The 26,607-nt window shown below is 42.7% G+C and overlaps 1 protein-coding gene across 3 annotated transcripts in view; it reads right to left on the reverse strand.

Moving 5' to 3' along the window:
* Nucleotides 1-26,607, reverse strand: part of LOC110491103 (nucleolar protein 4-like) — a 143,073-nt gene that overhangs the window by 70,920 nt on the left and 45,546 nt on the right. For 2 of the 3 annotated variants that reach the window (XM_036947269.2, XM_036947268.2), the window contains exons 3-4: nucleotides 19,863-19,974; nucleotides 12,786-12,895 (exon numbers count right to left, since the gene is read on the reverse strand). In XM_036947269.2, coding sequence (XP_036803164.1) covers nucleotides 12,786-12,895; nucleotides 19,863-19,974 — 222 coding nt within the window. Of the gene's footprint in view, nucleotides 1-8,798; nucleotides 9,009-12,785; nucleotides 12,896-19,862; nucleotides 19,975-26,607 lie in introns of those variants that run through there. The other variant, XM_090203454.1, reaches the window with a different exon arrangement.

Below are 26,607 nucleotides of genomic sequence, written 5' to 3' on the forward strand. Positions count from 1 at the left end.
GATAATAGTTGAAAAGTGGATGAGGATTGGAACAGGCGAGGTGATGGACAGGCTGCTGGAAGAACACAGACAGATGAATATCAATATCTGCTGTATAATATTAAACCACTAGACATGTGTGCCAAAGGACTAATATAAAGCATTCTATTACTATGAAGATGGGGCTGACAATAATCAATGATTCCCACCTGACCTTCATGGGTCAGTCAACAAGCCTGGTGGGAAGCTAAATTCTGTGGCTGCTGGGACAAATACATCTGAAACTATATCTCCGCAGTCAATTACACTGCGACTGCATGTTACTCTATCCAGTCTAACAACAGAGTGTGAGTGGTAAAAAAGGCAACAGACTACAGGGCGTCGGAACGATCTGCGACTTATGTTTCAGAATCTCAGCCGAATCAGCCGTTGGTACTGGAGAGTTGAAAACGTGTGTCATTGATCATGACCACAAGGACATAGACAGACAGCATACTCTTCTATTGGCACAATAAGTACAGCCAGTAACCGAAAGACAGACAAACATGAAGCAGAATGAGGAGCAAGAAACAAGATTACCAAGAGAAAAGCAAGTCCATAAATGTCATGCCCCCCTGAGTCTATTAATTACATTGGTGAAAAGGTGCTGAGCCCCTGATGATAAATAGAGAAGGAGCAGGATGCTTTGGGAACAAGGAAAGCGTGTTTCTGGGGATAGGCCCAGGTCTGCATCAAGTGCTATTTGTAATTGTATTTATTAAGGATTAATGATCCCCATTAGCTGCTGCCAGATGCTCTTCCTGGGGTCCAGCAACATTAAGGCAGTTAAATACAATTAAAAATAGTACATGACATTACATTTCATAACACCTTTCACAACACATTAAGTGTGTTCCCTCAGGCCACTACTCTACTACAATACAAAATCCATGTGTATATGTGTGTGGAGTATGTGTATGTGTGTGTCTGTGCCTGTGTGTCTCTCTTCACAGACCCTGCTGTTCCATAAGGTGTATTTTTAGCTATTTTAAAAAAAGAATTGGATTCTACTGCTTGTATCAGTTACTTGATGTGGAATGTAGTCATGGCTCTATGTAGTACTGTGTGCCTCCCATAGCCTGTTCTGGACTTGGGGACTGTGAAGAGACCTGTGGTGGCATGTCTTGTAGAGTATGGATGGGTGTCTGAGGTGTGCTAATAGTTAAAACAGACAGCTCGGTGCAGTCAACATGTCAATACTTCTTACAAAAACAAGTAGTGATGAAGTCAATCTCTAATCTCTTGACATGAATGTTATTGATGTTAGCTCTCTGTGTACATTTTAGGGCCAGCCGTGCTGCCTTGTAGCCTTCCTAAATCCCTCTTTGTGGCACCTGACCAGACAACTGGACACTAGTCCAGGTGTGACAACACTGGGGCCTGTAGGACCTGGCTTGTTGAGAGTGAGCTGCACTTTATTATAGACAGACTTCTCCCCATTTTAGCTACTGTTGCGTCAACATGTTTTGACCATGACAGTTTACAATCCAGGGTTAGGCCAAGCAGTTTAGTCACCTCAGCTTGCTCAATTTACACATTATTCATTACAATACTTAGTTGAGGTTTAGGGTTTAGTGAATAATTTGCCCCAAATACAATGATTTTAGTTTAAATATTTAGGACTTATTTCTTGCTACCCACTCTGAAACTGACAGCAGCTCTTTGTTAAGTGTGGCAGTAATTCCACTCACTGTAGTAGCTGACGTGTATAGTGTTGAGTCCTTCGTATACATAGTACATACACACACTGGCTTTACTCAGAGAAAGTGGCAGGTCATCAGCAAAGATTGAAAAAAGTAACAGGCCTAGACAGCTGCCCTGGGGAATTCCTGATTCTACCTGGATTATGTTGGAGATGCTTCCATTAAAGAACACCCTATGTGTTCTGTCAGACAGGTAACTCTTTATCCACAATATAGCAGGGGGTGTAAAGCCATAACACATATGTTTTTCCAGCAGCAGACTATGACTGATGATGTCAAAAGCCACACTGAAGTCTAACAAAACAGCTCCTACAATATTTTTATCATCAATTTCTCTCAGCCAATCATCAGTAATTTGTGTAAGTGCAGTGCATGTTGAATGTCCTTCCCTATAAGCGGCTAAAAGTCTGTTAATTTGTTTACTGTAAAATAGCATCGGGTCAAACACAATGTTTTCCAAAAGTTTACTAAGGGTTGGTAACAGGCTGATTGGTCAGCTATTTGAGCAACACCATGGGGGTTTTACTATTCTTGGGTAGCGGAATTACTTTAGCTTCCCTCCAGGCCTGAGGGCACACACTTTCTTGTAGGCTTCAATTGAAGATATGGCAAATAGGAGGAGCAATATCATCCGCGATTATACTCAGTCATTTTCCATTGAAAATGTCAGACCCAGGTGGCTTGTCACTGTTGATAGACAGCAATACTTTTTTCACCTCTTCCACACACTTTACAAAATTCAAAATTACAATGCTTGTCTTTCATAATTTGGTCAGTTATACTTGGATGTGTAGTGTTGGCGTTTGTTGCTGGCATGCCTAACTTTGCTAATCTTGTCAATTAAAAAAACAATAGGCAAGATCTTTACTATGCATTAACAAAAGACACACAAAAAAAATACTTCCTGAATCCTAGCAAACACAACCTGTAACCTTGAGCTGGGTCGGAATGCCTCTAACAAGGTCAAAGCATTGGTGTACCCACTGTGACTGACTTCAGATTGGCAGATCCTTCAGTTAGCCATGTCAAAACGAAATGAACTGGGGAAAGTCTTTGCTGTTAATATGGTGCTAAACATAACTGACACACAAGACAGCGACAGGAGTCTTCTCAATAACCCACACTAAGAAATAAACAGGCCAAGAGATTTCCCACACAGAGCTACTTTGTCATTCTGTAAGTGTTCAGGTTAAATCGATGATGCTGATAGGAACAGAGCCGATGTAGTGAATTCAGATATGTTTCTCCGAGAGACAATAACGGTTATAGAAATGTAAACTTGGTCTTCGCAAATACATGGATGCACAACATCATTAAAGTGACATGGGCACTCTGATCTGCTTTCACAATACAATGTTTACTGGATGTGATGGGTTGGGGTGGGTGCTTTCAGGAACCTGATATCCTCTCAAACACACTGGCATATTCACACACTCTTCCACAATGGAAAGGGTGACTACTCCTTTCTCTCAGTGAGTACTCTCTGCACTAGTTTAAGTGCCTTAGTTATCAGTCAACATTGTCAAGATAAGGCTACATCAAGGTTAAAGTGGAAATCGATACAGTTACATATCGCAACTTGTTTTTTCATGGCTCTCGTCTCTCTGCAGCATGGAGAGCAATATGGAACATCAAATTGCAATAAAATCACAGTATCGAATTGCAATACATATAGAATTGTGATAACCGCAATAAATATCATATCGGCACCTACGTATCGTGATAATTAGTATTGTGAGGTCCCTGGAAATTCCCCGTCCTAGTTACCGTGCCATGGTATGATTAGCCTAGTTGTAACGGCAGATTTCCTCCTCTTCGTCTGAAGAGGAGTAAGGATCGGACCAAGATGCGGCGTGGTAAGTGTTCATGACGAATTTTAATAAGAAAAGCTTGAACACTATGAAATACAAAACAATAAACAATAACATGAAATAAACCAAACCGAAACAGTCCCGTGTGGCACTGACACAGGAAACAAACACCCACAAACCAACAGTGAAACCCAGGCTACCTAAGTATGATTCTCAATCAGAGACAACTAACGACACCTGCCTCTGATTGAGAACCATACTAGGCCGAAACAGAAACCCAAACATAGAAACACAAAACATAGACTGCCCACCCCAACTCACGCCCTGACCATACTAAATAAAGACAAAACAAAGGAAAATAAAGGTCAGAACGTGACACTAGTAACCTATTCTATAGAATGAACAGTGCAGTGCAGACCAAGGCAATGCACATTCAAATTGAATTAAGAGTGTAAACTGTGGGCTATGTATGAAGCAGTTTCCTTGGAAATCTTAGTCCAAACCACACCTCCAGAGGAGGGGTCAGAGAGGGAGAAGCAGCTTTAGTAATTTCACAAGAGGAATGGGGAAAGGTCACGCTTTCAATGACCTCTACAACCCCATCTGCTTTATATTTATCCACCTGTCAATGCCAGTCCAGTTTCCAATCATTTCAATGTGAGGACTGTGTTTTTTTTCTTGTCATTTGATCTGAAAATGTTGGCTTCGACCGACAGGAGAGAGAAGAACGGTGGTAAACAATGACAAACAAAACCAACATGGGTGATTTCCAACCACTAGGCTATTTGAACAATTGTCCCTGTATAAATTCCTACTGGAAAAACAACAATCATTAAAAAGGCTTATGAAGACTTATGAAAGACTTATGAAATCCAGAGCCATCTACAGCTGTGATAAAAAGCCATTATGAGGACCCCAATTTCTGAGTTATACCCAGAGAGATTACTGTAGTATCCAACACTCCTATTCCTGTTTAATCCAGTCAGGAACAACTCTACCACAAATATGATGATTAGCCTTTCCCCTCTGGAACCAATCCTACGAAAAGAGGCAGGCTTATATCACTCAGGGTCAAACTGGACTGTGCTTCATTCTGGTTAGGCTATACAACCAAGGGTGTAGCCTATATCTAAACCAAACTGAGTGAGGTGCATGTTAGTGATTGGTAATGGGAAGTAAAGGGGAAGCAGAGCCTTGCACCAGCAGGACTGTGGGAAGGGTGTGTGGAGAGAGAGTGGTTCCGCTAGCTGAGCCTTACACGCATCCTACTGCAGGCATGGCAGGCAGCACAAGTCGAGCGCAGAGAGAGCAGCTGTGGGGAGCCAGGGGTTAGATCCTCTGTCACCTCCCATCTCCCTCTCAAGAACTGCACACACTGCACTGCCTGCCCAGAAAGGAAACCAACTAGGATAAATCAGGATACTACAGTGGGGCCTATGGTGTGGTACCAAAACATAGCGCTTCCACCATCTTTCACAGTCAGCCATGCGTACATAAACATTACAGAAGTCTACATTTATCATCATTATCTTTCCAAAAACAGGGTAGAACATCATGTCAAATTAGCACGTCCTATTTTCATAGAGGTTCTCTCGGGAAGCACGAAACAATAGGCTATGCTGTGACAACAATACTGAGACAGATGAAACTTTGAGGAGAGGCAACAGAGGAGTGGGGAGAGAGGGAAACACCCACTGTCACAGTTCTGGAGCTTTGCTCAAGGGAAGGATTACTACACAGGCAGCCTCCTCTCCAACTGACTAACTGACTCACAGGGGTCAAAAAAACAGATTTTTCTTTGGCAAGGCTTTATCCTTGTGAGGCTCTGGCAGAAGGCAGGGGATGATAAAGACGGTTTTAAAGCTATTAAGCCTTTGTCCACTGGAAACCAGCTGTAGTCCCTTTAGGATTCAGCCAGCTAGGTTGTCTTTCCTCAAAAAAAATGATGCCAACTTCATCCAGAAAAAAAACGTGATAGAAGAAAATACCCTGTTGCCATGGTTCTGATTGGGAAAGCAGTGCTAAGTTACAACTGCAGTCACATTCAGTTGTGCAGGTAGTGACCTCGCTAGCAAAGCTAGTCATATTATTGACAGCACAGTAGCAACCATGGCCTTAATTTGTGACTTATTGGCTTATAAACATTTTGGTGTTCAAATTGGGAAGCAAAAACTTTAGACTCATGTCTCCCTTGGGCTACAATGGTGTCATAATTCATATTAATATTCATTGGCATAATGTTCCTTTACACAAGTTGAAGAACAGCAACAACTTCGCAAGCTCAAGTTGAAGTTGTGGGTTTCTTAGCTAACATTAAGTACATCACACAACTTCTGCCGGCCATGCTGTTTCATCAGTGTCACAGAGATCCTCTTTAGACGGCCAGTTCTGGAACTAGCTATTTACTGTAGCTATCGACCCAGCTAATTTGCCAGAGATGTTACAGACAACATGGCCAGAGATGCAAACGTTCAAGGGGCAATCCTTAGCCAAAACAATAAAGCATTTCCCCGCCATTGTTTCAGCAAAAAGCTGAGAGATGGGGCTGGAGAAATGCAACCACTCAAATTCATATAACTATTGATGCATCGACTGACCATCCATGATATCAAAATGATAGTTTTAACCATGTTGAGGCTATACATCGTTTGTTTACATTTACTTTGCTTACAAACAGTATAACCTTAGTAAAAATTAAACAAGCTTATATTTTGACTTCTGATAGGACACGACAGCTTAACTAAGCTCATTTATAAGTTATATTCTTCAAGAATCAATGCCAATGGGTAGCTTCATATCATTCATTTCAAAGTAAAAAATATTGATGTAGAAACTATTAGACCACCCATTTAACGTTAGCTAGCTAGCTACGTTAGCTGCACAAATATACACTACATGACCAAAAGTATGTGCTCGTGTAACATCTCATTCCAAAATCCTGGGCATTAATATGGATTTGGTCCCCTATTTGCTATAACAGCCTCCACTCTTCTGGGAAGGATTTCCACTAGATGTTGGAACATTGCTGCAGGGACATTCAGCCACAAGAGCATTAGTGACGTTCGGGGGCACTGATGTTGGGCAATTAGGCCTGGCTCGCAGTCGGCGTTCCAATTAATTCCAAAGGTGTTCAATGGGGTTGAGGTCAGGGCTCTGTGCAGCCCAGTCAAGTTCTTCCAGACTGATCTGGACAAACCATTTCTGTAGGGACCTCACTTTGTGCATGCTGAAACAGGAAAGGAAATTCCCCGAACTTTTGCCACAAAGTTGGAAGCACAGAATCGTCTATTATGTCATTGCATGCTGTAGCATTAAGATTTCCCTTCAATGGAACTAAGGGGACTAGCCCAAACCATGAAAAACAGCTCCAGACCATTATTCCTCCTACACCAAATTGTACAGTTGGCACTATATATTTGGGCAGGTAGCGTTCTCCTGGAATTCACCAAACCCAGATTCGTCCGTTGGACTGCCAGATGGTGAAGCGTGATTCATCACTCCAGAAAATGCGTGTTTAGACCACTCTAGCCAACACTTGGCATTGCGCATGGTGATCTTAGGCTTGTTTGCGGCTGATTGACCACGGAAACCCATTTCATGAAGCCCCTGACTAACAGTTCTTGATGCTGACGTTGTTTCCAGAGGCAGTTTGGAACTTGGGACTGAATGCCGCAGCCAAGGACAGACAATTTTTACTTGCTACGCATTTCAGTACTCGGCAGTCCAGTTCGCGGCTCAGCTGTTGTTGCACCTAGACTTTCCACTTCACAATAACAGCACTTACAGTTGACCGGTGCAGCTCTAGCAGGGCAGATATTTTTGTAACTGAGCTGTTGGAAAGGTGGCATCCTATGAAGGTGCCATGTTAAATGTCACTGCGCTCTTCAGTAAGGCCATTCTACTGACAATGTTTGTCTATGGAGATTGCATGGCGGTGTGATTGATTTTATATACCTGTCAGCAACGGGTGTGGCTGAAATAGCCGAATCCACTAATTTGAAGGGGTGTCCACATACTTTTGTATATATAGTGTAAGTAACTAATGTGTATATAGTGTAAGTAACTAATGTATCTTGCTAGATGGTAACTAGCTAGTTAGCAAATGTTTCCTGTCAAATGTTGGCAAGCTAACGCTCCCTAGCTAACTTCCTTCACTTACCTTAAATACCGTGGCTCGGCCGCAGTACTTTGAAGCAATAATATCGACAGAGCTTGCAAAGTTAGCTACTCCAGATATAAATAGAAATTGCTAAATGGTACTAGCTAGCTAGAATGTTTAGCCTTTGTTAAAGTTGGTATTTTTCTAACGGCTGGCTGGACAATTGGAGGAATCGTCCAAAGGGTTACCATAGTAACATTAAATATCTAAATGGCAGCCAAAATGGAACTTCTGCTGCTACAATCACAATGTAACATCGGACCACTGCATTGTTTAAAAGCACTGCACGAAATTCTAATTGCTAAAATGTATCCTGCCCCGGCTTGTACGTTTATCGGAAGGTAACTAGGAGCAAAATGCTACAGTACGCAACCTACAGTAATGATCACGTTACACAGGAATGGGGTTATAGTACCAACGTAGAGGGGCTGTGAGCACGCCGCACGCGCCTCGCTGGTGGGGGGATTGTTCCCACTGTGCTTGGTAATTCTGCATCCCACCAGAGAACAATGTGACATATGGAATGACATGCGATGATACACAGTATACACTGAACTATGCACTTCAACGGTATGCAGTTGCTGCATACCCTACATCAAAAGAAAAGGATGACTAACCACTGTAGGACAATTTATACAATTAACTCAAGCAATCATCGGATAGTTTAATTGATCGCCTACTAGGGATGGATAATAACACATTTATATGCGACGTTGGATGTCAACTGGAGTACCTTCTTGAAATATATGTTTGATATTGATACTATATTTTGGAATGGTATTATAATAGCCTACTATAACATTTTAAGTTGTGAGAGGATCGAATAGATTGTTAACTTCTACAGCACACGTTTTGCTATAATAATTGAATTGATACAAATTATATCCTATGCATTATATCAAAAATCTATAAGGCATAGGGTATTATCGAAAATCAATCATATAAACCATTTTATCAGTCATTCATATATTTGGGTATAAATAAGCTGAAAAATGGGGATGTGTAATTGCCACAACATTATTTATCAAAGCTGCTGAAAATAGCTCAGCGCACAGTTGAGAACAGCAAAATATCAACACAACCGTATCATGTCAAATAAATGCTTACCTTCACTTCTGATGGTGAATTTTCAAGTGTGAATGTCAAACCACTCTCCAATTTCTCCCCCTTTCCGGTCTCTTTATTCACGTTTAATTCTAAAGACAATGTCCTGGTATGGGAGCGAGTACAGGACCCTCCAAGACTTGCACTGTCAACCAGCCCCAAAGATGGAGGCGGGGCAGCGGTAACCGACGTCACACGCCTCGTGCAAAATAGGGACTGTAGGCAACAGTGCGTTAGAGTGGGTTCACTCAATCCATTTCAAATGGTCTTTGGCGGCTTCATAAATACATATTTTACCACCGCCTCTCCCCTCTTCTCTTTGTTAATTCCCACACTGGAGTACAGTACAGTCATTGCTTTGTTTCTTGCTCTACAAATGCCCACACCTGACTTCACATTCAGTATTTTCACTTAAAAACCGTTACTTCAGAAATATGTAATTGATTCATCAAAATAAAAACATGTGTAGGCAAATAAGAGAGTGATACACAAACTATCAATAGCCTACAGTAATTTACACACAAAGGAGGCATTTAAAGAAAAGTATATGCCTTAAGCTTTGACCCATTTAAATGGTTTCATCACACAATAGTCTTCTTTCATTCTGAAGGTCTTTTTAGCAATTGAGTAAAAATGATATTTTTAAAAGATTCATACCATAACCACGTGAGTCCCTTTAAAGGCAGTCAACAGATGATTTGTGTGCGGATAAGGCGTATGTACTGTACGCACTTTAAGACAGATTGATGGGGAACTTCTGCCACCTACAGGCGAAACCTGGAAAGTGTATGTATCAATAACACAATTTCAAAACATACGAACCCGTAACACACATCTCATAGCGTGTTCAATATTGATGTGAGTGTAGACCCTTGAAATTGTTCATGCCACTATATATTAGAGCAGGTCAGCACCATGCACTCTATCCCAGTCCTTATAGTTACATTGACCAACACAATACATTTACTTTAAGCTACATTCTACCCAGTATGAAACACATAGTCTTTGTCAGTATGCAAATACAACCTGTTATAAATAGACTGCTTTTTATTCATCATCATTATCGTGAGGTGGGGGGTGGGGGGGTTATTCCTCATTTTATAAACTAGTCTCCACTTTAACTGGTATCTTATCTGGTGTCTTCCTATAGCCCCATAGTAATTATAGCCTACCTACCCCCACCTCTCCACCTCTCCATCCTCCCGCCACCCCCCACCCCCACCCCAAAAACGAAATTAGTTTTCTCAGGAGAAGACAGAATAAATGGGAAAACAGCCCATAAATGATAATGAACCATCCCTCTTTAATTCTCTTCCCATCACCCCCCTCCCCTTCCCCTCCCCTGGCGGTGCGGGCAGAGACAGAGCCACCGCCCAGCGTCTGCAGCCTGCAGGAAGGATGCTTGGTAATTTCCTCCATTATTGAATTGGTCTGGACACGCATGTCTTGATGGTCTCGTCCCCCCTCCCTCACTGCCACATCCTTCTCTCCCTCTTTTCTCTCTCTTTCGCGCTAACCCTGCACCACCCCGTGCTCTGTAAAGACCCTATAAAAAACACACACAAAAGCCCATGACCTCTTTCACAGAGTGGTCATTCAATGATTGCCCTCCTTAGTGCCCTTTTACACCCTGGTGCCTGCCCCTCACCCTCACCCTCACCCACCCCCTCCCCCACCAATCCAAGCCCTCACTGACTGTGCGTCCTTTTTTGATAGCTGAGTCATTGTTCCTCATTTCCTGCCTCTGGTGTGTACTGCTGCTCTGCTGAAAATCTAAAAGCCAGAATTAGACATGAAACTGAATCTCAAGCACTTAGATGCCCAACACCCTGCATTTCAATCTATCAGGGGATGGTTAGTTTTGTTGAGTCAGGAGATGGGGACCCTGCAGAGCACCTTGCTCAAGCGTAAGCATGCCCATTCTTAAGTGAAAAACTTGTCCGTTTTAAATCACGTCTTAAGACATGTCACAATTTAATGATACATTTAGTCTTACATCCGTTATAACATGAAAATCATGGTAAAATTGTGAACTGTTAGTAATTAGGGTGATTATTAACAATGTTGTTGGACCAAAGATGTGAGTACTCTTACTTGCAAGGGAGACCTGACCAAGAAGGCAGCAGCAAACAACACAACATTTTTAAACATATCTGCACCACATTATGATCCGGCCTACAGGAAAAATGTATACTACATTTACTTCTGTTCGTGTGCATGGCGAATGGCAGTGTCTAGCCGACAGGACATATTGGCATTCCTCTGCAAATTGGTACTCCAATACTTTTCTCACACCTCAGTTAATTAGACTGCCGAGTCTTTGTTAATTGGAATGAGCTGAACCCCATTCCCTCCTTGATTATACTACCAGGCATGCAAGCACACACTCGCACATCCACACACATACGCACTTTCATTCGCCCACACAGATGCAGGCACACACAATCTTGCGAGCACCCTTACACACTCTCACAAGCACACACTTTCCTGTGCCTGATTGGCAGTCCTGAATGATTCCATGCTCTTTTACAGATAGCTAATGGGGGATGGAAGGTGGGCTGTCGAGGGAGGGGTGTGTGTGTGGTACACAAAGAGACTGATAGAAATGACAGTGAAGACGGCCACTTCCATCTAATCTTCACCTATTCTGGACAACAGAATGTACAGCAGGGACCATCAACTAGATTCAGCCGCGGGCCGATTTTTTCTTGAGCGGATGGTCAGAGGGCTGGAACATAATTAGAAATAATTTGTAGACTGCAAATTGACCAGAAGAAGCCCAAACATAAATAATATTTGACTAAAATATAAAAAAAATGTCAAACATTTGTATACTTACATTTGTATACGATCACATATATCTCTCTATTATACATGGGAATACTTTGAAACAGATTTCCATCATTAAAATCCCTTGGAGCTGATTTGCTGTCTTTTATGTCCAACAATTTTTTTATTTTATTATATTATATACAGTACCAGTCAAACGTTTGGACAAACCTACTCATTCAAGGCCTTTTCTTATTTTTTTTACTATTTTCTACATTGTAGAATAATAGTGAAGACATCAAAACTATGAAAGAACACATATTGAATCATGTAGTAACCAAAAAAGTGTAATATATAAATATATATCATATTTGAGATTCTTCAAAGTAGCCATCCTTTGCCTTGATGAAAGCTTTGCACAATCTTGGCATTCATGAGCCAGTTTCAACACTTGAGTAGTTGTGTCCAAACTTTTAATTTGTACTGTATGTATGTATGTATGTATGTATGTATGTATGTATGTATGTATGTATGTATGTATATATTACACACACACACACACACACACACACAACCGGTCAAAAGTTTAAGAACACCTACTCATTCAAGGGTTTTTATTTATTTTTTACTATTTTCTACAATGTAGAATAATAGAGAAGACATCAAAACTATGAAATAACACATGTGGAATCATGTAGTAACCAAAAAAGTGTTAAACAAATCAAAATATATTTTATATTTGAGATTCTTCAAATAGCCACCAAGAATGCCAAGAGTGTGCAAAGCTGTCATCAAGGCAAAGGGTGGCTATTTGAAGAATCTCAAATATAAAATATATTTTGATTTGTTTAACACTTTTTTGGTTACTACATGATTCCATGTGTTATTTCATAGTTTTGATGTTTTCACTATTATTCTACAATGTAGAAAATAGTAAAAAATAAAGAAAAACCCTTGAATGATTAGGTGTTCTAAAACATTTGACCGGTAGTGTGTGTGTGTGTGTGTGTGTGTGTGTGTGTGTGTGTGTGTGTGTGTGTGTGTGCAATATATATATATATATATATATATATATATATATATATATATATATATATATATATATATATATATATATATATATATATAACATTTTTCTCAGAAAACTTGGGGGGCCAATTAAAATCTCCTGGGGGCCGCCAGTTAGGGAACACTGATGTACAAGCTACACCTTGGCCTTACCTGCTCATTGGTACTCATGCACTGGAGTTTCATCTGCTTCAGATATGTGGTGGTCAGCGGCATGTTGTAGTCGATGAGATCCGGCACCAGTGATGTCGGTCTGTCATTTTCTGTGAAGATTATACACACAAAGTATTAGTAGACTCTCATTCTCCCATAACCTCCTTCTTGAATCCAAACACATACAGGGTCATGTTCATTTGGCACCAAAATGTAAGAAAACAAACTGAAAGAGCGAGGCACTACCTGAACTTTAGAAATGCACATTTTTTTCTTCTGTTGAGTGCCCTGATGAATCTGTACATGCACTAGTCAATGGACTCCGCCTGGGTGGCAGTGCTCTAAGTGGACACTAGAGGGCCATTTAATGTGGGAGTAGAGAAAATGGTGCTGTCTAGTTTGCTAAATTTATGGAATTTGAAATGATTTATACTTGCACTTTTTAAAGCATATGATAGCAATTACATTTACTTTTGAAACCAAATACTTGTAGGCTTTTACTCAAGTAGAAATGTATTTGGTAACTAACGTTTTTTTGTCATTTTCTATTAAGGTATCTTTACTTAAGTATGACAATTGGTACTTTTTCCACCACTGGCAGGAAGCAGCATTTGCTTCCATCATTAAGAGTGGTGATGGAAGGAATGGGTGGTCTCATCATTGAACAATAATTTGCCTGACGGTTTTGCTATCCGTTCATTATGATCCAGTACACCATTTTGAACAACGGGCTGCTTAATTCTAATATATAAATATACTTTCTTTCTTCAAACATGCATACAACAAAAACATTTTAATTACCCACAATCCTCTAAAAACAGAGGGAAGAGGCAAAATTGTTGCAATAAGTTAAAATGATTAAGTAGAGAGAAATATTATTACAATTTAGTATATTAAATCACATACATCATTTAAATTAACAAATCATTGAAACAACTTACATTTATTTTTATTAAGTATATGTTGTTGTTTTTTTGGTCAATTTCAATTCACCCTAGAATAATTTTACAGTGTGCATGTGTACATGTGCGAGAGAGATAGAAGAGGGTGGATCGCTCATAAAGAAAGCAGCAAAGCCACTAAATTGCTGTTCCTGGCAGCTGCCACAAGCACACAGAAACAAACAAGCAGCTTCTTTGACCAGAATCAGCTCTTACTCTAATGTATAGATTACCTTCATTAAATCTTGTAATAAATAATGTGGAAATTGAGCAAGTTGAGGAGAGTAAACTGCTTGGTGTAACCCTGAATTGTAAACTGTCATGGTCAAACATATTGATGCAACAGTAGCTAACATGGGGAGAAGTCTGTCTATAATAAACCACTGCTCTACTCTTTTGACATTGCTATTCACAAAACAAGTCCTACAGGCCCTAGTTTTGTCACACCTGGACTACTGCTCAGTCATATGGTCAAGTGCCACAAAGAGGGACATATGCAAATGAGTTGGCCCAGAACAGAGCAGCAGGGCTGGAAGCACGGAGAGCTAACATCAATGACACGCATGTCAATCTCTCCTGGCTTAAAGTAGAGGAGATTGACTGCATCACTACTTGTCTTTGTGAGTGGTATTGACATGTTCAAACAACTAGTACACACACCCATGCATACCCCATAAGACATGCCACAATGGGTCTCTTCACAGTCCCCAAGTCCAGAACAGACGCCGGGAAATTCACAGAACCACACAGAGCCATGACTATATGGAACTCAATTCCACATCAAATAACTCATAGAAGCAGTTAAATCAGATTTAAAAAACAGATCAAACTACACCTTATGGAACAACGTGGACTGTGAAGAGACACACACACGCACACACACACACACACACACACACACACACACACACACACACACACACACACACACACGCACGCACACACGCACACACATGCTACATTGTAATGTTGTATGATAATATTATACCTTTGGTATTGTTGATATGTAGGGGTGTAACAGCGTAATATGATGTACTGTTTCATCTTTTGTTTTATATGTAATGTCATTTGGACCCCAGGAAGAGTAGCTGCTGCCTTGGCAACAGCTAATGGGGATCCATAATAAATACAAATCCACTACTATCCTGCCCTGTGTTAAACCATAATGAAAAAGAGACCAGATTTTTTAATGAATAGTAATAGCCCTGCAGTATGATTTCTCTGCCATTGGCCATGATGGACATTTACAGTATATGCAATGGTTGCATTAAACCACTAAGTGGACATCCTACATTAAGATGCTGGTGCATTTGAACTTACTTATACCAGCAGTTAATTTTTAAAGACTTCTCTACTATAATTTACTGTATAATATAGCATTTAACAAAATAACTGCAAATTCTCTATAACGGAACTGGTATACATCCTCTCTTGTATTGCATTGACATTATACTTCAAGTGCACGCAATAGTCTGTCATCCTCATCAAATAAAACAAAATTTGAAATAACATTTTATTAGCAGATGTTATTGCGGGTGTAGTGAAATGCTTGCGCTCCATCAGTGCAGTAGTATGTAACAATTCACACAAATCTAAAAGTAAAAGAATGGATTTAAGAAATGTATAAATATTAGAGTGAGTAATGTCGGAGTGGCATTGATTAAAACACAGTAGAATAGAATACAGTATATACAGTTGAAGTTGGAAGTTTACATACACCTTAGCCAAATACATCTTAACTCAGACTTTCACAATTCCTGACATTTAATCCCAGTAAAAATTCCCTGTCTTAGGTCAGTTAGGATCACCACTTTATGGTAAGAATGTGAAATGTCATAATAAGAGTAGAGAATGATTTATTTCAGCTCTTATTTCTTTCATCACATTCCCAGTGGGTCAGACATTTACATACACTCAATTAGTATTTGGTAGCATTGCCTTTAAATTGTTTAACTTGGGTCAAACATTTTGGTTAGCCTTCCACAAGCTTCCCACAATAAGTTGGGTGAATTATGGCCCATCCCTCCTGACAGAGCTGGTGTAACTGAGTCAGGTTTGTAGGACTCCTTGCTCACACACACTTTTTCAGTTCTGCCCACACATTCTCTATAGGTTGAAGTCAGGGCTTTGTGATGGCCACTCCAATACCTTGACATTGTTGTCCTTATGCCATTTTCCACAAGTTTGGAAGTATGCTTGGGGTCATTGTCCATTTGGAAGACCCATTTGCGACAAAGCTTTAACTTCCTGACTGATGTCTTGAGATGTTGCTTCAATATATCCACATAATTTCCTACCTCATGATTCTATCTATTTTGTGAAGTGCACCAGTCCCTCCTGCAGCAAAGCACCCCCACAACATGATGCTGCCACCCCCGTGTTTCACGGTTGGGAGGGTGTTCTTTGGCTTGCAAGCCTCCCCCTTTTTGCTCCAAACATAATGATGGTCATTATGGCCAAACAGTTCTATTTTTGTTTTATCAGACCAGAGGACATTTCTCCAAAAAGTACAATCTTTGTCCCAGTGTTTTCGGCTTTGGTGCAGTGGCTTCTTCCTTGCTGAGTGGCCTTTCAGGTTGTGTCGATATAGGACCCGGTTTACTGTGGATATAGATACTTTTGTACCTGTTTCCTCCAACATCTTCACAGGGTCCTTTGCTGTTGTTCTGGGATTGATTTGCACTTTTCGCACCAAAGCACATTCATCTCTAGGAGACAGAACACATCTCCTTCCTGAGCGGTATGACAGCTGTGTGGTCCCATGGTGTTTATACTTGCGTACTATTGTTTGTACAGATGAACGTGGTACCTTCAGGCTTTTGGAAATTGCTCCCAACAATGAACCAGACTTGTGGAAATCTAAAAAAAAAAATTCTGAGGTCTTCGCTGACTTCTTCTGTTTTTCTCATGATGTCAAGCAAAGAGGCACTGAGTTTGAAGGTAGGCCTTGACATTTATCCACAGGTACACCTCCAATTGACTCAAATTATGTCAATTACCCTATCAGAAGCTTCTAAAGCCAAGTTGTTTAAAGGCACAGTCAAATTAGTGTATGTAAACTTCTGACCCACTGGAATTGTGATACAGTGAATTATAACTGAAATAATCTCTGTAAACAATTGTTTGAAAAATTACTTGCACAAAGTAGATGTCCTAACCGACATGCCAAAACTATAGTTTGTTTACAAGAAATGTATGGTGTTGTTGAAAAACGAGTTTTAATGACTCAAACCTAAGTGTATGTAAACTTCCAACTTCAACTGTACATACAGTATGAGATGAGTAAAGCAGTATGTAAACATTATTTAAACATTATTAAAGTGACTAGTGTTCCATTATTAAAGTGGCCAGTGATTCCATGTCTATGTATATAGGACAGCAGCCTCTAAGGTGCAGGGTTACGTAACCGGGTGGAAGCCGGCTAGTGATGGCCGTTTAAACAGTCTGATGGCCTTGCGATAGAAGCTGTTTTTCAGTCTCTCTGTCCCAGCCTTGATGCACCTGTACTAACCTTGCCTTCTAGATGATAGCGGGGTGAACAGGCCGTGGCTCGGGTGGTTGATGTCCTTGATTATCTTTTTGGCCTTCCTGTGACTTAGGGTGCTGTAGGTGAGGGCACATAGTTTGACCCCAGTGATACGTTGAGCAGACCACACCACCCTTTGCAGAGCCCTTCCATTTGCGGGCGGTGCAGTTGCCATACCAGGTGGTGATACAGCCCAACAGGATGCTGTCAATTGTGCATTGTGCATCTGTAAGAGTTTGTGAGGGTTTTAGGGGCCAAGCCACATTTCTTCAGCCTCCTGTCTGTGTGGGTGGACCATTTCAGATCGTCAGTGATGTGTACGCCGAGGAACTTGAAGCTTTCCACCTTCTCCACTGTGGTCCCGTCGATGTGGATAGGGGTGTGCTCCCTCGGTTGTTTCCTGAAGTCCACGAGCAGCTCCTTTGTTTTGTTGATGTTAAGTGAGAGGTTATTTTCCTGGCATCACTCTTCCAGGGCCCTCACCTACTCCCTGTAGGCTGTCTCGTCATTGTTGGTAATCAGGCCTACTAATGTTGTGTCATCTGCAAACTTGATGATTGAGTCGGAGGCATGCGTGGCCATGCAGTCATGGGTGAACATGGAGTACAGGAGGGGTCTGAGTTCGCACCCTTGTGGGACCCCTGTGTAGAGGATCAGCAAAGTGGAGGTGTTGTTTTCTACCTTCACCACCTGGGGGCGGCCCGTCAGGAAGTTCAGGACCCAGTGGCACAGGTCGGGGTTCAGACCCAGGGACCTGACCTTGGAGGGTACTATCACATGACGTACAGGGGGTACAGGGTCCTCCTCTCCAAGGATCATATCAAACAACCTATCACCTACTGGGACATTACACTTATGTGTACACACACTCTATCCATCAGTAATCGATTGCGCTCCTGTCTATTTACTGCAGAGGTATAGATTATCTGCCTTGTATTTCCCCCCCTTCAGGACTCCAGAACATTGTCCCTTAGTAGGTCAGCAGATAAATGAAATGACAGAGACTAGACTTGACAGCTGAGAAATGGAGTTTAAAATGAGAAGGGAGGAAAAATCAGCACAGGACCAGTGACCAAGGCTCTTATTAATAAAGCATCTCAGATCTAGTGCTGATCTAGGATCAAGCCCCTCCTGTCCATGTAATCTTATTCATCATAATCTAAAAGGCAAAAAACTGATCATAGAGCAGCAGTCCTTCTCTGAGGGCATTATGAATATGGGCCCTATCCTACACCTCCCCGATACCTGTTCCTAGTGCATAACCAATACGTTATGATGAAGGTTGAAGAGACTAAAGATGAAAGATGTGACTCAAAAGACTGCCTGATGTCAATTTAAAAGAGCCCCAGCATACAGTAATGAATTGCATTCAATAATTCAACACTGAACTTTTGCGGGAGTGGCTTAGGCGGAGAGGAGGGGGGTGGTGGGTTGGAGGGGTTGAAAGGGGTGGACCCCCATAGGGAAGGAAGCCAATTAGCTGCTCTCTTTATGAGTGACGCCCAGTGTTAAGCTGGTCAGCGTTGACACAACACTCTGACAGACAGATTGGGCCTGGGAGCACTTCTCTTGCTGTGTTGTGTGTTTATGGGATGGAGGAGAGTTTGGTGAGGAGGGTTTGGTGAGCATTACTATTCATTTGGCATAGTTTACTTTACATACTACCCATGTTCTGTTCTTGTGGGAATATGGAAGTGCCTTCCATATGTGAAGGTACATGACAGCCCCTCTGTCAATATGGGACCCTGTATATAGAGAGAATAAAATATGTATAAATAGCAGGACAGCCATTGAAGATTGCACTCCATTTTGGTCTCTCCGATTTATTTCTCTCCTCACCATTTCCACCCCATTTTTGTCTGTCTCCGTGTGTCTTTCGCCCTTGGCCTTGGGAACAATGCATGGGGTTGTGGGATATCAGGAATCTTCCTCTGGAATGCCAGTCTGAGTCACGTTTCCCTTTCCACCATAGCGGTCCTCCAGTGGCACAGTCACTTGCCAAAGCTAACACAGCCAACCAGCAGGCACAGGGGAAGACACAAGCCAACCCAGGCCAGGCTAGCACAGAACACAGCAGCACAGTAGAGCTGAGCACAGTTCAATGCCATACCACACACTGTGCACTCTCTCAGTCTGGGAAACCAGCACAACAATACAAATGCTATACAAAGAAAGAAGCCGTTTTTCTCTCTGGCTGCTGTGCCTCTCTCTCTCTCTCTCATTTTTTTCTTTATTTCTTTGTTAAAAGCCCCAAATTAGGCTAATTGCAGTGTGTTAGGAAGGAGGCAGGACACTCCAATGACTATCAGTTTAATAGGACTGGGGAGGACTGGGAAAACTGGGGGGGGGGGTGTGCCTTTAGGGTGGCAGCAAGACGAGGATAAGAGGGGGAGTGGAGGAGGGGGCAAAGCAAGCAGCGCTCAAAAGCGTTCTTTTTACAACTCATATTAAAATACCTGTCCATCTACATCCATGCTCTGCGAGTCTGCAATTTGTATGGGCTGTCTTACAGACAGTACAGACGTGAGTAGTAATGTAGGCCTACTGCGGAAGCTTTCCAAATAGCTCTGAACAGTCAGTGGTCCAGAGAGAAACAGAGAGGTTGTTTACCTTTGAACTCTGCGCCGCCAGGGCTGATGTGCATCCGCTTCTGACACTCACCACAGCTCATCAGGTAACGGGTCACTGCCTCCCTGGGCAGGAAGGCATACGTCTCCGCTATCTGCCCATCAGCGAGTGAGAGGCGGGGAAAATAGAGAAAAAATTATATCACTATCAAAGCCATGGCTGATAAAGATGTTGCTATGCATGCTTCTAGTATTGAACACTGAAGAGGTGATACTACTGTCTCTACAGGCTCCATTTGGACTTTCTGTTAAAACTCCAACGAACAAAATGTCACCACTTCACCAAGAGTAGAGGCAGGGAGTGTCAGTAGGGTTTTAAGGGTGTATGTATGTATGTAAGTATGTATGTACGTGTGTGTGCGTGTGTACCTCCGGGAGTGTAACAAGGAGAGCGGGGTGTGGTCTGGTCTAGCATTGCACAGTTTGGGGAATATTCAGAGGTGGAAACTTTCCGTGGAAATTATGGGAATATATGAGAATTAACGGAAATATATGCAAATTAATATTAATACAATTTAAATGTAGATGTTTTCTGCACTGGATATATTTACCATATCATATGGAGACAGAAACATACACCTTTTACCTTGTAAGTAGACATAATTGCAAATTATTAAATCCTTCCAATAGAAATTTTAAAAACTATTTAGTTACGGATTGAACTAATTCAATGAGTTGACTCTTCACATGGGATGATTTCATTGAACAACAAAAGAAAGTGAATATTGAATGATCCCCAATGATCCATCGCATCTCCCAAAAACATTTTCAACATACATCTATAAAATGATAGTCTAGAAACTAAAGCTTTGGTTGTCTTCCTCTCAGGCTTCCATGTCTTCTTCCTGGACCTCCTCAATGTCCACCTATTGATCATCAGACTCTGAGGCCTCATCTTCACTGTCACATTCCAACCTTGTTGAGGATGGCTCGTTGTCAGGCTCAAAAAGCCTAACATTTCCCTGTATGGCCACACATTTTTCAACCCTTGTATTGGTTAGCTTGTTGTGTGTTTGGTGTGTGTGTTCCCAAACCAAACCAAACCAAACCAGTTGCGCTCTGAGGAGGCTGATGTTGGTGGAATTTGGAGGATGATGGAGGCAACAGGGGAAAGTGGCTCAGATCCAAGAAGTCCCTTCCACCAGGTAACTGATGAGCTATGTTGGCACGACTGCCATATTGCATCTCCATCCCAAAGCCTTTGCTTTGGAAGTGTACTTCGCCAGACTGCCAAGAACCTTGCCCTCATCCAGGCCAAGGTGGCGAGACACGGCGGTACGGATTTCTTCTCTTACATCTGCAAGCAGTCTAAACATCAGACAGGATGGCTTGTCTCCCTCAATCCGTGCAATGGCTACTGCTATAGGTTTCAGGAGTTTCAGGCTGCTTACCACTCTCTCCCAAAATACATCATCCAGGAGGATCCTCCTCTTGATGGGGCTGTCCATATCGGCAGACTGTGATATGGCCATTTCTTGGAGAGACTCCTTCCCTTCCAGGAGACTGTCAAATCTGATGACAATGGGTGTTGCTGGGCAGCTTCAATGTGATGCTCGTATTCTTCTCACTTTGCTTGGTGAGGTAGATTGCTGCTATAACTTGATGACCCTTCACATACCTAACCATTTCCTTGGCTTTTAGCAGCACATTCACCACTCTATCAAACGGCTAGCAAAAACTAACTAGCAGAAATTGTTAATAAGTTAGACATTATCTAAACACACTTTGCTGCAGGCTACTATTTACTAGTTAACAAAAAATAATGTATGTCATATAAAATATATAAACCTCACCCAGTATTGTAATAAAAATTGACCAGAAAGCATGTAGTCCTTGGCTCAGACAGTGTAATAGTGTGGGCTCAATAGCATCTCAATAGTGTGCAAGATCTTGGGAATCAGCTGTACATGTGAAGGAAGAATGCACTGTGCATGCAGAGGGTTACAATTCCATTTAATTGGGGATAGTTTAACCAAAATATGCCACAAGACCTAGAATTGCCTTGTGTATCCCACAAAAAAGGTTCCCTGTTATAAGCTAACTTTTTTGATGAATTTAAGCAAAATTCCAGAAATTTCAGAAATTTACCGGAAAGTTTCCGACCCTTTGCAACCCTAGTCTCTATGAATAAAATGGAGACAAATGTCAGTCACAGCCTTTGGTGACAGTTTGCACAGTCTCTTTATCATTTTTGCAAGGTGGCCTGGTGACACCAGATTATCTCTAGGATAACTTTCAATGTATTCTCATATGTCTCCTGCCCTTGCTGTCACCTTCCGATCTTTCCTTTTTTCACGCTGTCCCTGCAGTCATCCTTTCCTCCCCCACTCCCCTTCTCTCTCAAACTGGCCTCCCTCTATCACTCCGCCCTCTGTGGCAGGCTGGGGTTGGGAGCAGGAGAAAATACACACGCTCGCCTCTCCCTCAAAGCCCCTTCCCTCTAACAAACATCCTGGCCAGAGAGGTGATGGATGTAAAATGAGGGAGGGGGGAGGGGAGTGAGGGGGGGATCTAGAAGGAAGGAGGTTGAGTTTTAGAAAGGTCCGAAAAGGGACCTCACTGAAAGTTGAAGCTCATTTATCTATAAGTGACTATTTACCAGTTGTGTACTCCACAGGAGGTTGGTGGCACCTTAATTGGGGAGGACGGGCTCGTGGTAATGACTGGAGCGGAATTAGTGGAATGATGCCATTCTATTTGCTCGGTTCTGGCCATTATTATGAGCCGTCCACCCCTCAGCAGCCTCCTGTGGTGCACTCATTCTCAAAGAGTCACTATTTGTTTGTTTGGGGGATGTCTGTAGACACGGCAGGAGTCGCAGGAAGGATTAAAAATGGCAATCTTGCAAACACAGTCGTCAGCATCTCCGACTCTCTAGTTGCCTAGGCTACTTGATCCGAGTGTGAGATGGTGTACTTTGTTTCACATCTCAGGCCCTCGGCCTGTGCCGCGAGAGGGGGGAGTTAGCCATTTGATAGAGTGGTGATGCAGGTGAAAATAACGAACCAACCACTGTTCATGATTCCACTCGTTCGCAAAGAGGCAGGCAGTCAGATCAAGAATATAAGCGTTCTGAGCTTGGATAAATGCTGGGATAAATATTTCGATGTTGACCCTTAATTGATTATATTTATTGTGTTCAACATATAGATTTATATTATATATATATTTGTTTTTAATTAGAAAAATTACAGATTACAGGGGTCCGGACCTCTGTGCCCTCATATGTAGGGTCATAGGAGGGAATTGGGGGGCGAGGTAGCGACTCCCCCCCAGAAGGGTTGACTCTCTTTGTGTGACGACAGGCTAGCTACCACCGCCATTGTTCTCCCAGTCCCAGTAGAATCTCAGAAAGCGAGCCATGTAGCCTACAGAGTAGGACCGTGGGTCTGGAAAGGGCCTGTGGTGGTGGGTCTGCCCTAGGCCACCAATGCAGCTCTTTCTATCTGTTCTGGGGATGCATAAAGAGACACAGAGGGGGACAGAGAGGAGAAGTAAGCAGCATGTTGGCTGAGCAGCACTGCCAATGAAATCACATTTTATTTGTCACATACACATGGATAGCAGATGTTAATGCGAGTGTAGCGAAATGCTTGTGCTTCTAGTTCCGACAATGTAGTAATAACCAACAACTAATCTAACCTAACAATTTCACAACAACTACCTTATACACACAAGTGTAAAGGGATGAAGAATATGTACATAAAGATATAGGAATGAGTGATGGTACAGAACGGCATAGGCAAGATGCAGTAGATGGTATCGAGTACAGTAGGGTATGTATGTAAACATTATATTAAGTGGCATTGTTTAAAGTGGCTAGTGATACATTTTTTACATACATTTTTCCAATATTAAAGGGGCTGGAGTATGTTGGCATCAGCCACTCAATGTTTAACAGTCTGATGGCCTTGAGATAGAAGCTGTTTTTCAGTCTCTCGGTCGCTGCTTTGATGCACCTGTACTGACCTCGCCTTCTGGATGAAAGCGGGGTGATCAAAAGCGGGGTGGCTCGGGTGGTTGTTGTCCTTGATGATCTTTATGGCCTTCCTGTAACATCGGGTGATGTAGGTGTCCTGGAGGGCAGGTAGTTTGCCCCCGGTGATGCGTTGTGCAGAGCTCACTACCCTCTGGAGAGCCTTACAGTTGTGGGCAGAGCAGTTGCCGTACCAGGAGGTGATACAGCCTGACAGGATGCTCTCGATTGTGCATCTGTAAAAGTTTGTGAGTGCTTTTGGTGACAAAGGCCGTCTCGTCGTTGTTGGTAATCAAGTCTACCACTGTAGTGTCGTCTACAAACTTGATGATTGAGTTGGAGGCGTGCATGGCCACGCAGTCGTGGGTGAACAGGGAGTACAGGAGAGGGCTCAGAACGCACCCTTGTGGGGCCCCAGTGTTGAGGATCAGCGGGGTGGAGATGTTGTTACCTACCTTCATCACCTGGGGGCGGCACATCAGGAAGTCCAGTACCGCACAGGGCGGGGTCGAGACCCAGGGTCGAGACCTGAGCTTGATGACGGGTTTGGAGGGTACTATGGTGTTAAATGCTGAGCTGTAGTCGATGAACAGCATTCTCACATAGGTGTTCCTCTTGTCCAGATGGGTTAGGGCAGTGTGGTAAGCAAATTGGAGTGGGTCTAGGGTGTCAGGTAGGGTGGAGGTGATATGGTCCTTGACTAGTCTCTCAAAGTATTTCATGATGATGGAAGTGAGTGCTACGGGGCGGTAGTTGTTTAGCTCAGATACCTTAGCTTTCTTGGGAACAGGAACAATGGTGTCCCTCTTGAAGCATCTGGGAACACCAGACTGGGATAAGGATTGATTGAATATGTCCGTAAACACACCAGCCAGCTGGTCTGCGCATACTCTGAGGACGCGGCTGGGGATGCCGTCTGGGCCTGCAGCCTTGCGAGGGTTAACACGTTTAAATATTTTACTCACGTCGGCTGCAGTAATAACGGCTGCAGTGAAGGAGAGTCCGCAGGTTTTGGTAGCGGGCCGCGTCAGGGGCACTGTATTGTCCTCAAAGCGAGCAAAGAAGTTGTTTAGTCTGTCTGGGAGCAAGACATCCTGGTCCGCGACGGGGCTGGTTTTCTTTTTGTAATCCGTGATTGACTGTAGACCCTGCCATATACTTCTTGTGTCTGAGCTGTTGAATTGAGATTCTACTTTGTCTCTATACTGACACTTAGCTTGTTTGATTGTCTTGCGGAGGGAATAGCTACACTGTTTGTATTCGGTCATGTTTCCGGTCACCTTGCCCTAGTTAAAAGCAGTGGTTCGTGCTTTCAGTTTTGCGCGAATGCTGCCATCAATCCACGGTTTCTGGTTTGGGAATGTTTTAATAGTTGCTGTGGGCACGACATCGCCGATGCACTTGCTAATAAATTCGCTCACCGAATCAGCGTATTCATCAATGTTGTTGTTTGACGCAATGCGGAGCATATCCCAATCAATGTGATCGAAGCAATCTTGAAGCGTGGAATCGTGGAATCCAAGCGTGGAATCGTGGAATGGTCGGACCAGCGTTGAACAGACATGAGAGCGGGAGCTTCCTGTTTTAGTCTCTGTCTATAGGCAGGAAGCAACAAAATGGAGTCGTGGTCAGCTTTTCCGAAAGGAGGGCGGGGGAGGGCCTTATATGCGTCGCGGAAGTTAGAATAACAATGATCCAGGGTTTTACCAGCCCTGGTAGCACAATCGATATGCTGATAGAATTTAGGAAGTCTTGTTTTCAGATTAGCCTTGTTAAAATCTTCAGCTACAATGAATGCAGCCTCAGAAACCATATGTGGTTTCCAGTTTATGTAGAGTCAAATAAAGTTCGTTCAGGGCCATCGATGTGTCTGCTTGGGGGGGAATATATGCGGCTGGGATTACCAAGAGAATTCTCTTGGTAGATAATGCGGTCAACATTTGATTGTGAGGAATTCTAAGTCAGGTGAACAGAAGGACTTGAGTTCCAGTATGTTGTTATGATCACACCACGTCTCGTTAACCATAAGGCATACCCCCCCGCCCCTCTTCTTACCAGAAAGATGCTTGTTTCTGTGGGCGTGATGCGTGAAGAAACCAGCTGGCTGTACCGACTCCGATAGCGTGTCTCGAGTGAGCCATGTTTCCATGAAGCAAAGAACGTTACAGTCTCTGATGTCTCCCTGGAATGCTACCCTTGCTCGGATTTCATCAACCTTGTTGTCAAGAGACTGGACATTGGCGAGTAGTATGCTCGGGAGCGGTGTGCGATGTGCCCGTCTCCGGAGCCGGACCAGAAGACCGTTTCGTCTGCCCCTTTTACAGCGTCGTTGTTTTGGTTCGCCGGCAGGGATCCGATCCATTGTCCTGGGTGTTGGGCAAAACACAGGATCCGCTTCGGGAAAGTCATATTCCTGGTTGTAATGATGGTGAGTTGACGTTGCTCTTATATCCAGTAGTTCCTCTATGTAATAAAACCTAAGATTACCTGGGGTACCAATGTAAGAAATAACACGTAAAAAAAACAAAATAATGCATAGTTTACTCGTAACGCGAAGCGAGGCGGCCATCTCTGTTGGCTCCGGAAGGATAGGGACATCCAGTCATGTGACCTGCAGAGTGTGTCTGTGTGTGTGTGTGTGTGTGTGTGTGTGTGTGTGTGTGTGTAATGAACATTTCATGGCCCACTGTGTGACAAAGTACCCTGGAAGCCATGGCAGTGGGCAGAGATAAAAATACTGTAAATAAGTAGT

The sequence above is a fragment of the Oncorhynchus mykiss genome, chromosome 16 (assembly GCF_057628025.1).
Source record: "Oncorhynchus mykiss isolate SJ-2025 chromosome 16, ASM5762802v1, whole genome shotgun sequence".
NCBI lineage: Eukaryota > Metazoa > Chordata > Actinopteri > Salmoniformes > Salmonidae > Oncorhynchus > Oncorhynchus mykiss.